Genomic DNA, 13,090 nt, shown 5'->3' on the forward strand with positions numbered 1-13,090 from the left:
TACCCAGCAAGACTGAAGGTCTTTTTCTACCTTTGGTAGAAATTGAAAGCAGTTTCGTTACCTTTGGGATGAGGACAATATTAGGACCCGAAACCCGTAAAAAACGACATTGAGTGTTACTTTTCTAATACACACCAAGAAACACTAGTGTTGGAGATTGATCCAAATTATTTTCTAAAAAAATACAAAAGCCTTTACCAAATACACTAACTCTACATTATCACATGTCACATTGGCTATAGGTGAAAAATCATACGCATGAAAAATTATCATCTATAAACAAATTTATATAACCAGTAGAGGCCAGCAAGTATAGTCTTATTTTCTCCCTCTGTATTTAAAAGTAAATGTTGCTAAAAAAGGTACGAGTACTATTTATTTAATGAAAGAAATTTCCCTCAGTTTTAGATGGCATGGTTATATCAAGGTCTCAATTAATTGTGACATACTTAATGTGATAATCTGTCACATATCGCGGAATAAAAAGTAAAATTTGACCACTTTATAAGCTTTCAGTTGCGAGTTTCTAATATCTTCCATCACTTCTTTAGTTGCGATAAGAAAATATTAAGTCGACTCATTGCTCAATATCATATGTATCGTTCTTTCATTGTTACCATATACATGAGCGAATTGGTGATATGTTCATATTCGTTCATTTAGCTCATATCGGCTGCTTCATTAAATCATAACTCATTAGTGATGGATGAACTACCAATAACCACACGGATGGATCAAACTAAACTGTAAACATTCAATCAAGGCCCTCAATAGTGTAGGTCTTTGCCAATAGATGTGCCAACATAAATGGAATTTTATCTTAGTACACAAGAGACCAGTCTATCTTGTAGGTACCAATTCAACACTCCATGTGCTTAAGTAACTCAGAGCCCCCCATTCTTGGCCCACTCTTTTCATTAAACACATAATATGATAGGATCCCAAAAGTACTATAAATGTGTGACAAAGATAGATTGTTGTAAAGTTGTTGCAAATTGACTTTCTTTGTAGGAACAATGATGACAATGTAGTGATGAGGGAGATAGGGGTTGGTACCCATCAAATATGGAGGTTAAGGCAGGGGCGCACTTTTATGTGTCGAATGGGCACCCAACAAATTCATGTGTAAAGATGTCAAAAGTTGAAATACGGGCTATAGATCAATAGATAATTACTATCGCATTACAAATTATCGAATGTTGACATACATAAATGAACGAACGGTAGCTATGTTCATGTTGGTATTTTTAACCTGATGAACAAAGTTTATTGTTCAAGTTTGTTTATTTAACCGAACTATGGAAAACACCCTATAATTTTTGAACAGTTTATGAAATACTTACTTTGTTTACAATCATGGTAAAATATTAATATGGTTGGTGAAGGAAGTGTATCTATGTATCCAAACTTAATGGCATTAATTAGTTATAATCCACCTTCTGACTTGTTTGCTTTTTTGATTTTCATCCCACATGTATTCATAACTCCAGTGTAAATACCCTTCAATCAAAGCGACAAGCCTACAACTACTTAGCTTTATGGGATGGCCAAAAAGGGGAACCAAGATCAGAGTTTGGAGGAAGAAAATGGCAGATCTTTAATTAGAAGATTAATGTATTTTTAGAAAGTACTTAAAGGAATTTGTACTAGTAAGAATAACTTTCATAAATCATAACATGTTACTTCCATTTTAAGATGTCATTTTCTAATAACCCAGTTCTACATTTCGCATGACCGAAGCATGCAATGCTCCAAGCTAAGCACGAAAGTTAACAAGATACAGTCGCGACAACTAATATCTCTTCGAGATTATGTTTTTGTGCCTGTTCTATATTATCAAAAAACAAAACATGTACCGTGTATAACTCAATTTGACCCAGAGCATTATCAAGTATGTCCATTTTCCCACCTTTTGGTAGGCTTCTTGTTAGATACATGGGATTGTCTGTAGATATATTAACGGGTCAAATCACACTTCATGACCCAATCAGAAATTTGAATGGGTTATGATGGTTCATGTTTCTCTAAAGTCTAACCTTAAGCACTATGGGGAGCCGACCAAAGTTTTTAGGAGAAATTATAGATAGATAACCCAACATTCATAAGATTTACAATTCACAGCAGTTAGCTACCGATAACATAGAGCTTACTACTTGTATATGAAGCGCAACGATAAGTTACTAACAAAGCATCCCATTCTTCCTGAAGTAGACCTGGACACACAAAACATTTTAATTAAGCACAGAACGTAAGCAGTAAAGTTAACAGCTACTGATATGAATGAAAATCTTCAGAGAATGAAGCAACGACCTCAAGTGTATATGATATCGGATAGAGGTGGCACATATGACCCATTTAAGCATGAATGTGGCAATTCAAGTTAAGTTTTGTCTCTAAATAGGATTAAGAAAAGAATAGTTTAAAACACAAACGGGTCAAATGGGTAAAAGTCACTCAAATTAATATAGATAGAGAATCACTCAAGACAGACTAGTGATTTTCAAACAGTTAGGATTGATTAGAACACATCCATACCATGGTATATGTAGATACTAAATTAAATCAAATGGATGTGTTTCTCAGGAACTAATACTTTGCAGGAGCCTTTCAGTGACTGCTTTGGCGCAAAGTCTTATTTTGGTGGCTGCTCATGAAGATGAGACATATACTGGTTATTGTCAAAACTCAAAAGGTCCTACTCCATCCTGCAACTTTTAATTGTGGCGTACATACAAGTCTGACCATAGCATAAAAATATCATACATATAAATAGATAAGACAAGAGAATTGTCATCCAACTATCACAAGCTTTTGTATTCAGGGCACGGGGCTAACACCTGCAGACCCTAGTTTACTCTGAAGGATACCATCCTTCTATGTACATGTCGCAATTTTGACAAAATGGGTTAATTTTGGGTTAGATGTCATGTTTAGTGGGTCAAGCGGGTAAACTTAAATAAGGTATTCAAAAGTGTAAAATGCTGACTTGGCTGTGAGTTTCATTTTTAACCCACTGCCAAAGTCATATGATTGACACAGTTCGGGTCAAATTCGGATAAACAAGTTTAAAGCGGGCCTGCTTGTATACATTTCGCTAAAAAAATCAGTTTAATATCTTGATAGCATAAATCTTATCACATTCAGTAAATCTTATAATTTAGAAATTTAAAGAAAAATGAAGCAGAACTGTTAATGAGCTAAATCAACCCAGCCTGGTGGTCCATCTTCACTCACAGTAAAGAATTACACGTTCCGACCAGGACCAGTTTCGACCTGTTGCGGAGCTTGCCCAACCACCCATTTTTGCTATCTCTACTGCTGGGTTTCTACTTGGATACGTGGATGCACAAACGTTGTAGACATGTTTACAGTCCAAATCAGACTTCAGACCAAACAAGGATCAGATATAAGTGCAGGTATAATTGGTATTGTGATAGGTACATTTTCTCTAATCAGAAGCACTACCGAAAATGGACAAAAGTTCAAAGAGAAAAAATAAATAATAGATACCCGAAATCTATAGGGGCTGCAAAAGTCACCTATCGACAAGATAGAGTCTTAAGACAAGATTACATGTGATGATCAACTTGAGCTACCCGGTTTCTCGTTTTCCAGGTACTTCACCACACCATAGACAACGGTTCCAGCAACGAACAAGAATACAGTTGGGGTAAATGATGGATAAAGGTACTTGACAAACAAAGCATCCCATTCTTCTGGAAGAAAACCTGTTCACACAGAATATTCTAATCAAGCACAGAAATGGAAAATTAAAAAATAATTCACTATATGATTGTTCACACAAAATATTGTTATCTAAGAACATAACAGAAATGGTTAAAGTACTAACTGGAATATATACTTCAAAATATAAGCATGATGGTTAGACTGAAAATGGAAATGGATAATGAAGCACAATTCCGTGGTTTCCTCCGTTATATGAGGTTTGTCAGGTTCAAAATGAAAGTTGTTACAAATTTAATATAAAACCAGGATGATGACAGGTCAAAGAAGTTAGTACATTTTTAGTGTTGCCAAGTCAAACGGGTAAGATAAAAATTAATTACAAAGATGTAAAAACTTCAAACATAAAGTTTTACTGGTCAAAGAAAGCCGAACCATCACAGAATAAATCTGATTTAGCCCGTTATTTAACCAACCAAATTTCAACATCTAATATTATCAACATAATTACGGCAGAGGTATCAAGCACTGGTATTTGTTAGTAACAGACTAACAGGTAACCTAATTGTATCTAGTTTGCCATTATTTCAGTGAGTTCGATGCACATGAGTACATGACGCCCTGTGTTTCTAGTTTCTAGATGTGCCTTTACTCCCACCAATTATATGTCACATAGTTGGGTAAAGCAAGGTATTAGTAATCTATAACTAAACTTGACACAAGATGTTAGTGTAAGAGTCTTTCTTTTAATCCAAAAATATAGTTATAAAGAAATAGCAACTAAAAAAAATATCCTCATTTGATTTTCTCAGCAAAATAAAATAGCCGCTCTACAATTATAAAATCTTGATCTTGAACACGGCAAAGGAGCAGCAAAACTTTACACACAGCTTAAGTCGCGGTGCATTTTAAAAATGTGTGCTTGGATCCTAATTTGTAAGCCAATAAAGTTATTAGAAGACCTTACATCAGAAAACTATGACATATTTTTGATACAGATGTAAGATGAAAGCGTTAGCTTTTCCTCCCTAAAACTAAAACAACAATATTAGGTGCCAAAATAATCATTCCGAAGTTTCTTATGTGTTGGTGGAGTTTCTTGACCACAATTAGATTCTAAACACATGCCTAATCCAGTTAACATAACCTTTCGGCTTCTTTAAAAAGACCCCATGAATTGTTAAGCCTTCAAAGTGTGAAAGTACTACCTTGGTCCGAAACTATCCATGCTTAACCATTCTAAACATAATACTTTTCTTACAGTGGATAGTTTATTTTGAACATGATAAATAGTACAAATAGTTTACTTTGGACATAATAAATAGTACAAAGTGTGAAAGTATTCCAAAGTGATTACAATGTGATGCTGATATGGTGGTGACATTCTAGTGTGATTACAGTGTGGTGACTACAAATGCTCTAACAGCAACTAATGTGTTATATTCAAGGTTTACCAACAAGCAGAATCCTAAAATAATTATATCGTATCGAATTCAAATATAGTAATCAAGACTAATTAAAATCGAAAAGTAACAAGAAAAGTACCCGAAACAGCAAGAGCAAGACCCTCAACAATAATCAAAGAACCTAAACCCAACCAAGTAAGCAAAAAAGCTCGCTCATTACTCCCTTGCTCCTCTTCCTTTACCATCTTCTCATTCTTTTCTTTCTTCGATACGAATCTCGGGTCGGTTTCGACAGGTTCTCGACGAATAATTCTAGCTCTTTCTTTTGTTTTAGCCTTCGCCTTTGGAATTGAAGATGGGCCAAACCCTTGAGGGGATTTAGTTGGTTCTTCTTCTTCTGATGAAGAGGGGTTGTTTTGTGCTTTAATGGCAGTATTTATATGTTGAATATGATGATGTTTCTTGTGAGATTTGTGGCTGGAAGTGAAGAACAAGGTTGAAGATGATGTTGGGATAATTATTGACGCCATTTTCTGTTTTGTTCGTTAATAAGCCCATCTGGTTATTTCAGAGGCTGTTGTTGGTTTCGGTTTTGTTCCTTGGAGTTTTCTTAAATATGTTTTACACCCCTTGATTTATTTATTTTGACATACTACTACTAAACAAACCATTCATTAGCTTGTTAGCATATTGTCATTATCATAACAGTGTAATCAGCATTAAGATTCGGAAAAGCTGATATGTTAGTCTTGATTTTTCTTTGTCTCGAACCTCAAAAAATACCAGGTCGGGTCTATGGATGGATTCAGATTTACGGGCCATTAGTTCAGCAACTCTAGGAGAAAATTCCATGAAAAGGTATTTTTCAATTGAGATTGTCACACATAAAATCTCAGATGTGAAACTTCTCTTCCGGTTACACTATATGTCTTATCCTAATACAGGTTTTGTTCCGCACATAAATGGATAATGGTATATTAGCTTTTCACCAATTGTCTCCACAAAGATTTTCACCCACAACAATAACATATTTATGCATCTTACAAACAACCACATAATATATTGATTTTTTAACATCGATCAAATTTCAACAACCATCCAATTTTCTTCCTTTTCTTCATCTTTTCCCATCTTTCACTACAAACACCCAAAAATGGATGTCTTCCAACTCATCACCAATAACGATATCATTCTCACAAACATCCTTCATGTCACCACAATTTTTCTAGGGACAACTTTAATATGAGTAGCCTTATTCGTCCGACATCCATAACATTTAAAATTACTCCCTTGAACATATTGTTTTGCTTTGATTTCATCAATGGTCCAAAAAATCATGGACGCTAATTTCTATTTTATAAATGTTTCATGTTGTAAGTCCCAACTCAAGAGATGGTACTACTGAATACACCTCTATATCAATGGTGAGATACTTTGCAATAACTTTACTGAACTCAACTAGAACCAGTAGCAGTGAAGATTATACCAAGAATTAGGGGTGAGATTGGGTCGGTTTTGGCCTAAAACCGAAACCCAAACCGATCCATTAGGTTTTTAGAAAACCAAAATCGTTGGATTCGGTTTTTGTTCGATTTGGTTTCTCGGTTTTTTGGTTCGGTTTGGATCGGTTTCGGTTTTAGTTTCGTTTTTTTATATATTAAAATTTTTTTAACTTTGTTTATTATATTAAAATTTTATCTTTTTAAAAATATATATATAATATGAAAACTATACGAATGCTTTTTCTTAAATAACTATATATCTTTTAGGTGTTAAAACATACATTTATATTGATTTGTATACTAAAATTGGTATAATTTTATATAAAAAGGAATGGTTTTGTTGTCCGTTTTCATTTAAACATACATTTATATTGTTTTGTATACTATAAAAACAAAAAGTTCAAGTATATTTAACATATTTACTAACTATAACTAATAAATATGCATGTAATATGATATAAATATAAAATGAAATGAAATAAATTTGATTCGGTTTGGTTTTTGGTCGGTTTTTTGGCATATGAAACTGAAACCTGAACCGATTCGTTCAGTTTATAGAAAACGAAAACCAAATCGATCGGTTCATTCGGTTTTCGGTTTTTTCGGCGCGGTTTTCTCTATTTTTTCCGGTTTTCGGTTTTTCGGTTCGGTTTTTGCTCACCCCTACCAAGAACTGGTTAGATTACTTATTAAGGTGACAAAGCAAATAAGTAAAAGACAATGCAATATTAAATACAAGTATGTAAACTAGTGAGACAAAGTTGTAATTTTCAAATGTAATTTATTTATTAATGTTAAATAAATTATAAGGTTGTTGCGGAACCAAAATAATACAATAATGTACATATCCTAACAACTTATGAAATACAAATGATTTAATACTTGAAAATTCTCTTATACAATCGAAACACTTAAAGTTGTGAAATGTTCTTTTTTAATATTGAGAGAATATTGCACAAGTTTACCAAGAATATATAAAGGTCTGAATATGCAAAGTGAATTCTTGAATGTGCAAAGACCTCTATTTATAGGCAAAGGTTGACATTGGGATGTCAACCTTGCCGTATAAATATGGTTGAGAGCATTTAAAGAATAACATTTAATTCCTTAAACATGCTTGATAAAGTTAAGCATAAAGCTACTTTATCCAACCTATTTTTATACTCCTTGTACTTTAATTACAGACAAAAGGTATTGTCCGGCTAATAGATTGTAAAGTAAAAAACTCTTCCTCGTAATCAGTGCAAAGCTATATATATATTTATAACTTTCAAGTGTAGAAACCCTCCGTAATTGCGTACACGAACAATATCTTATACAAGGATCTGCCAGACACCTTTAAGCTTACGACCGCAACCAACCAAAACCCTAACGATCACCCTATGGTCGAATTCGACCTTTCTTGGATAAAGAAAGTCTAATTCGAAAATCCTTATTAGGGTTTCTTGAATTCGAACTACCAAATACAAAAGGCAAGAAACCTTTTGTTGAAACTAATTTAAGGTTTAACTAAAACCATAAATAATTAAACCTAAAACAATGTTGGATTTTGGTTTCTTTTGGGAAGTGAATTTCGACCAACTCAAAGGAGAAAGGAGATTTTCACCTTTGAGTGTGCGTAAAGGTTATTGTGATTGAATGAATTAATAAGGGATTTCTTTGGGTATTTATAGGGAAGTCTTCTAATCAACTTAGGAAACCAAAAACCCTAAAAATCCCTCCCCAAATCCGTCCCCCTCCCTAGGATTGGCCACAAACTTGCAAGAGTTAGCTATTTGTTCTCATTCAAGCATTTGTTCCTGTAACATCCCAAACATTTTATGTTTGACTATTTGACTTTCCGTTAGTTAACGTTAGGTCCGTTATGTTTATGTGTCCTATATGGGATTATGTGAGTAAATGCATGTGTGTTTATTATGATATGATTAATACGATGATTAATGAAAGTAATTGAAGCAAAGTTAAGTAGTTAAGTGCTTGTTAAAATGTTAAGACTCCCGGTAGGAAAGTTAATCAAAGAAAGTAACGTTTAGGAAGTTGAGGGACTTAAGATGAAGTTATGGAAGTGTTGGTCAGGGGTTAAAAGTTAATTAGGCTCTCCTAATCCTTTAAAGTTCTGTACACATACGACACAAGAACCCTAAGCCACCCCTTTTCCCTCCTTCAAGCAATCCATCATCGAATCCTTCCGTTTCTAGGTGTTTCTTTCCGGATCCCTTTGATCATCTACAGGTAATATAGGTGATTTCCCTTTGATTTGTGATTTCTATAAGTCAATTGTATGGATTTAATTCAGGTAATAGAGTTTGGGTTGGATTGAATTACGTTTATAATCGATTTTAGGTCATTACGGGTTTTAAATCGATTGTATAATATTGGTATATGATTCAAGGATTAATTGGTGTTTTCAATGAGTGGTTTTGGTCTTATTTTAAGTGTATTTGATGTTCATAAGACCTGAAGTTGTGTTAAAGTCGTTGGAGATATGTTTGGTTAGGTCTTGGAGTTGTTTTTCACGTCTGGTTGTCGTAACTCCCGTTACGGTTGTGTAACTCCCGTTAGGTGGTAACTTGTGATAACACCCCCACTGTAATTCCCGTTACAAATTTTCGTAACTCCCGTTAAGGACTGATTTTGTTAACATTTTGTAAACGATCATAACTTTTGAACCGTAACTCCGTTTTTGACAAATAAGTTATCCACAGAATCGTGAGAGAGTCTAATTTCTAATGGTAATGTTTCTAAAGATTTATTATGATGTCAAGTTTCCTGAAAGGTTAAATTAGTGAGTGAATGTTGAGTTCTATCGAGTTATGTAAGCTCTAAAGTATTAAACGAACTTCCGATGCATCAAGTCTTGCCATGGGTCATGTTTACGAATATTTAGGCTTGAGTCATGACCATAAGTAGCAGGTAATTGATAGCTCATTATGTCGTTCAATGATTATAGGTAGTCGGGAGCACTTAGCAAGCACTCTAAGATACTCTTAACTGGTTGGTAAGCTGTACCGAGGTAAGATAGCATCTTTTGTCACCTGATGGTACAACAAAACACGTTTTAATAAGTTAAACTTCCCAATCGAATATGTATGCACGTTTTATGATTATGGGTGATTATGGGAGGTTGCTAAGGGATATTATACTTATCAATTTACATGTATGACATACTTATGCAGGTTGCAAAGGTGTGAGGTAAGTATACATATTATGATGTGATGATATGATTATGATAGATGATTATGAAATGATGATATGCTTATGTTATATGATCATGAAATGATGATACGTTTATGTTAAGATTTCATATGTGGCTTGATCACCTAGTCACTAGTCCTTAGATTAGGATTGCCATATTTACGTGCACGTTAAGGGCCCTAAAGTAAAAGATGATATGTGATTAGTTTAGGTGAAAGCGTAACCTAAACTAATATAAAGTTAAGTAGTCTCGAGCAAAAGTAAAGTCTTGTGTTAAGCTTAACCCGTGCTAGTTCCTCGGAGCTAGGGCGTACGTGGTCACTTGAGTTGCTCCTTGTGGCATAATTATGTTTGTTTATTCCGGGTGGAGTAACTAACCACCAATGCGTAAAGGCATAAACGGTTTATTCAGTTGGAAACGACTTTGTCTTTCCTTAACGACACCGATGGACCACCTTATGGTTTACTCATCATGTCGGGTGTGAGGACTCCATGTATGGTCTATGACCGCCTACACACAACCCCACATCCCTATGTAAGTGGCGTAAGTCACTTAGCCTATGTCTTGGCAAAGAAATAATGAAAGAAATAATGAAAGAAAGATAAAGAAAAATAAAGTGTATGTTATGTTGTTATGTATGTATGTGATATTAACTTAAAACGAAGATTTTGTTAATATATTTAATTGGCAAATGTTTTCAAATTTATGTTATCTTACTTATTAGCTAACACTTTTTCTTTGAAAATGTTGTGCCTCAGGATAATCAAGTTTGAGCTAGGTGAAGATTAGCTTGGTGAGACTTTGGTAGAAAGAATAAAGAAGCTTAGCAAAGACATTGAATGCTTAGACTTCCTTATAGCCTTATGTTTTCGGCTATTTTGATTATGTTCAAGACTTCTAATAGTGGGCATTTATGTTGGTGTCATACTTTGATTTACTTTTAATGTTTTGATGATGCTTATTAGTAACACCGATATTAAAGGTACCATCCGTTACGCATGGGACAGATTTCAAAAGTGATCCTTTCCGCTTATTTTAAACGCCGTTTGGCAAAGTTTTTAAAAATTTAAGTTTTTAAACGACGGGTGTTACAGTTCCCCAGGTTCGAGCAGAACCTCCCCTTGGGGCTTTGGTCGGATGGACTGGGCTTTCCTTATTCATTAATCTCATATTAATTAATTTGGGCTATTAACTAATTAATTATCAAACTCGTTAACTCACTTAATTAATTAAACTACTTTTAATTAATAAGTTATTTATCAATCAATTAAAGTAAACTTTAATAGATTCTACTACCACTTAACCCGCGCAATGCGGCGGTGATCGTGGCGACGACGATGTGGTGGCAGGTGCGACGGTTGGTGACAGATGAGGTGTCGATTGGTGTAGATTATTGATATAAAGGGTTAATGGAGATATTTTAAAAGATAAAGGATTGATAGTGTAACGTAATCATTAATGTTAAAGGGTGTGTAACTGAAAATATCTAAGTGCTAAGCGAAAATATTATATATTTTAAGGGTAGTAGATTTAAATATTACATGGAAGGACATTTTAGATATTTCCCCATGTAACTTTCAACATGGGGTATTTTCTTTAATAAGTAGTATAGATAAATAATATTTGTCGGTTTATCCATTTATTAAATGCGTTAATGATCAAATATCATTCCATAGCTTTATGGTTAAACATTATAAATGTTCTATTGTGTATGACCCTACGGGCTCAAAAATCCAAAAACTTTATGGATAGCCTGGTTTACGAAAGTTCACACAATTTCAACAATTTATACAAAGCAGCAACACCCAAATTGAGTTTTGTCACTTTCATAAATTGAAGAATCAATTTGTAATTTACTCCATCCGTCCCACTAGAAGTGTCGTGTTTTTAATATTCATAGTCTAGCTTTTCCAACTTTAACCTTAAATAATTTTATTTGTGTTACATAATACTTGATGAAAGTTATATGTATTGATTGTGTTTTAAAAACATTTTCATTGGAATAATTTTTATCAAGTTTTAAATAATACAAATATATATATATATATATATATATATATATTGGGTAACACTCCGGTGAGAACACTCTTAAAATAAGAACGGTGAAAACACTTAAAAACATCATTTTGATGCATTAAAAGTCCATAAAACTAACATAGTGCATAACTAATTATAATTATTTAAGTGTTTAACAACATATTGATGCATCAAAATCGAAAAAATTACGTTTTTTGTTTTGTGCATCCAAGATGGATGCATATTCATCAAAATGATGCATCCAACAAAAAACATGATTTTTTCGATTTTGACGGATTAATGTGTTGTTAAACACTTAAATAATGATAATTAGTTATGCACTATGTCAGTTTTATGTACTTTTAATGCATCAAAATGTATTTTTTAAGTGTTCTCATCGTGTTCTTATTTTAAGACTGTTTTTATTTGATTGTCCCGCTATATAGGGTAACACTCCGGTAAGAACACTCTTAAAATAATGTCAAAGTTTAAAAAAAAAGATTTTGAAAATTCAAAATAGGACACTTCTAATAGGAAGGAGGGAATATTTGCTTAAGGTCATTCTCATTCTCAACTCACCCCAGCAATACGATTTATTAAAAAACTATTATCTCTCTCTTATATTTACACAACCAAACTAAAACCAGTTTTTACACTCCCATCAACAACTCAACTAAACTATTTAATACAATAATACAGTATATTGTCTTATAATTAACTTTTTTTATTTCACGTGTTTTTTTAATAAAAGAAACACTTTTTATATAATAAAAATTTAATTTATTACTATATATATATGAAAACTAAAGGTACGAGATTCCGTGCCTTAATTTTTTCTATTATTTTTGTCACGCTGACGTCAGCTTTTTCGTCCTTTTCAATTTTATTTATTTATTATTATTTTTTTTAAGCTTGTATTTAGAGTTTTTTATTTTTACCACTAAACTTTTGAGTTTTATTAACTTTAGTCTAACTTTTTGTATACAAATATAAGTTTGTATACTTTTAAAGTTTCTTATTTTTACCACTTAACTTTTGGGTTTCTTTTAACTTTACTATAACTTTTTGTATACAAAGTTAAGAATAATTTACTTTTAAAGTTTTTAATTTTTAGCAATTAACCTTAGGTTTTTAACTTTAATCATCAAACCTTTTTTTTTTTTTTTTTACTTTCTATTTCTTATTTTAAGGCCTATAACTTTTACCATCAAATTCTTGGTTTTGGGTACCTATTTTTTTAGTTTCTACCCCTTATAGTAATATTTTAGTTTCCAAACTTTTAGGTA

General features: G+C 33.0%; 1 protein-coding gene across 3 annotated transcripts; it reads right to left on the reverse strand.

Moving 5' to 3' along the window:
- Positions 1-2,064: 2,064 nt before the first annotated feature.
- Positions 2,065-5,656, reverse strand: LOC122604365 (protein LPA2). 3 transcript variants are annotated; one of them, XR_006324530.1, is made up of 5 exons: positions 5,230-5,656; positions 3,511-3,728; positions 2,536-3,382; positions 2,311-2,393; positions 2,065-2,213 (listed from the first exon to the last, which is right to left on the reverse strand). XR_006324530.1 is itself a non-coding variant. In XM_043777261.1 (2 exons), exons 1-2 carry the CDS (start codon positions 5,618-5,620, stop codon positions 3,583-3,585), a joined length of 537 nt encoding a protein of 178 aa, XP_043633196.1. In that variant the 5' UTR covers positions 5,621-5,656; the 3' UTR covers positions 3,384-3,582. The 3 variants fall into 3 exon arrangements, 1 of the variants encoding a protein (XP_043633196.1); XR_006324531.1 differs by lacking the exons at positions 2,311-2,393; positions 2,536-3,382; XM_043777261.1 differs by lacking the exons at positions 2,065-2,213; positions 2,311-2,393; positions 2,536-3,382 and having other exon boundaries at positions 3,384-3,728.
- Between the last annotated feature and the right edge of the window lie 7,434 nt (positions 5,657-13,090).

Source organism: Erigeron canadensis, chromosome 1, assembly GCF_010389155.1.
Source record: "Erigeron canadensis isolate Cc75 chromosome 1, C_canadensis_v1, whole genome shotgun sequence".
NCBI lineage: Eukaryota > Viridiplantae > Streptophyta > Magnoliopsida > Asterales > Asteraceae > Erigeron > Erigeron canadensis.

Bases quoted from the DNA above. Each gene is read 5' to 3' on its own strand.
- LOC122604365 (XM_043777261.1), bottom strand. From the start codon at position 5,620: ATGGCGTCAATAATTATCCCAACATCATCTTCAACCTTGTTCTTCACT. The intron at 3,729-5,229 runs GTACTTTTCTTG...CTGTGTGAACAG, and splicing joins TCTTGCTCTTGCTGTTTCGG to GTTTTCTTCCAGAAGAATGG.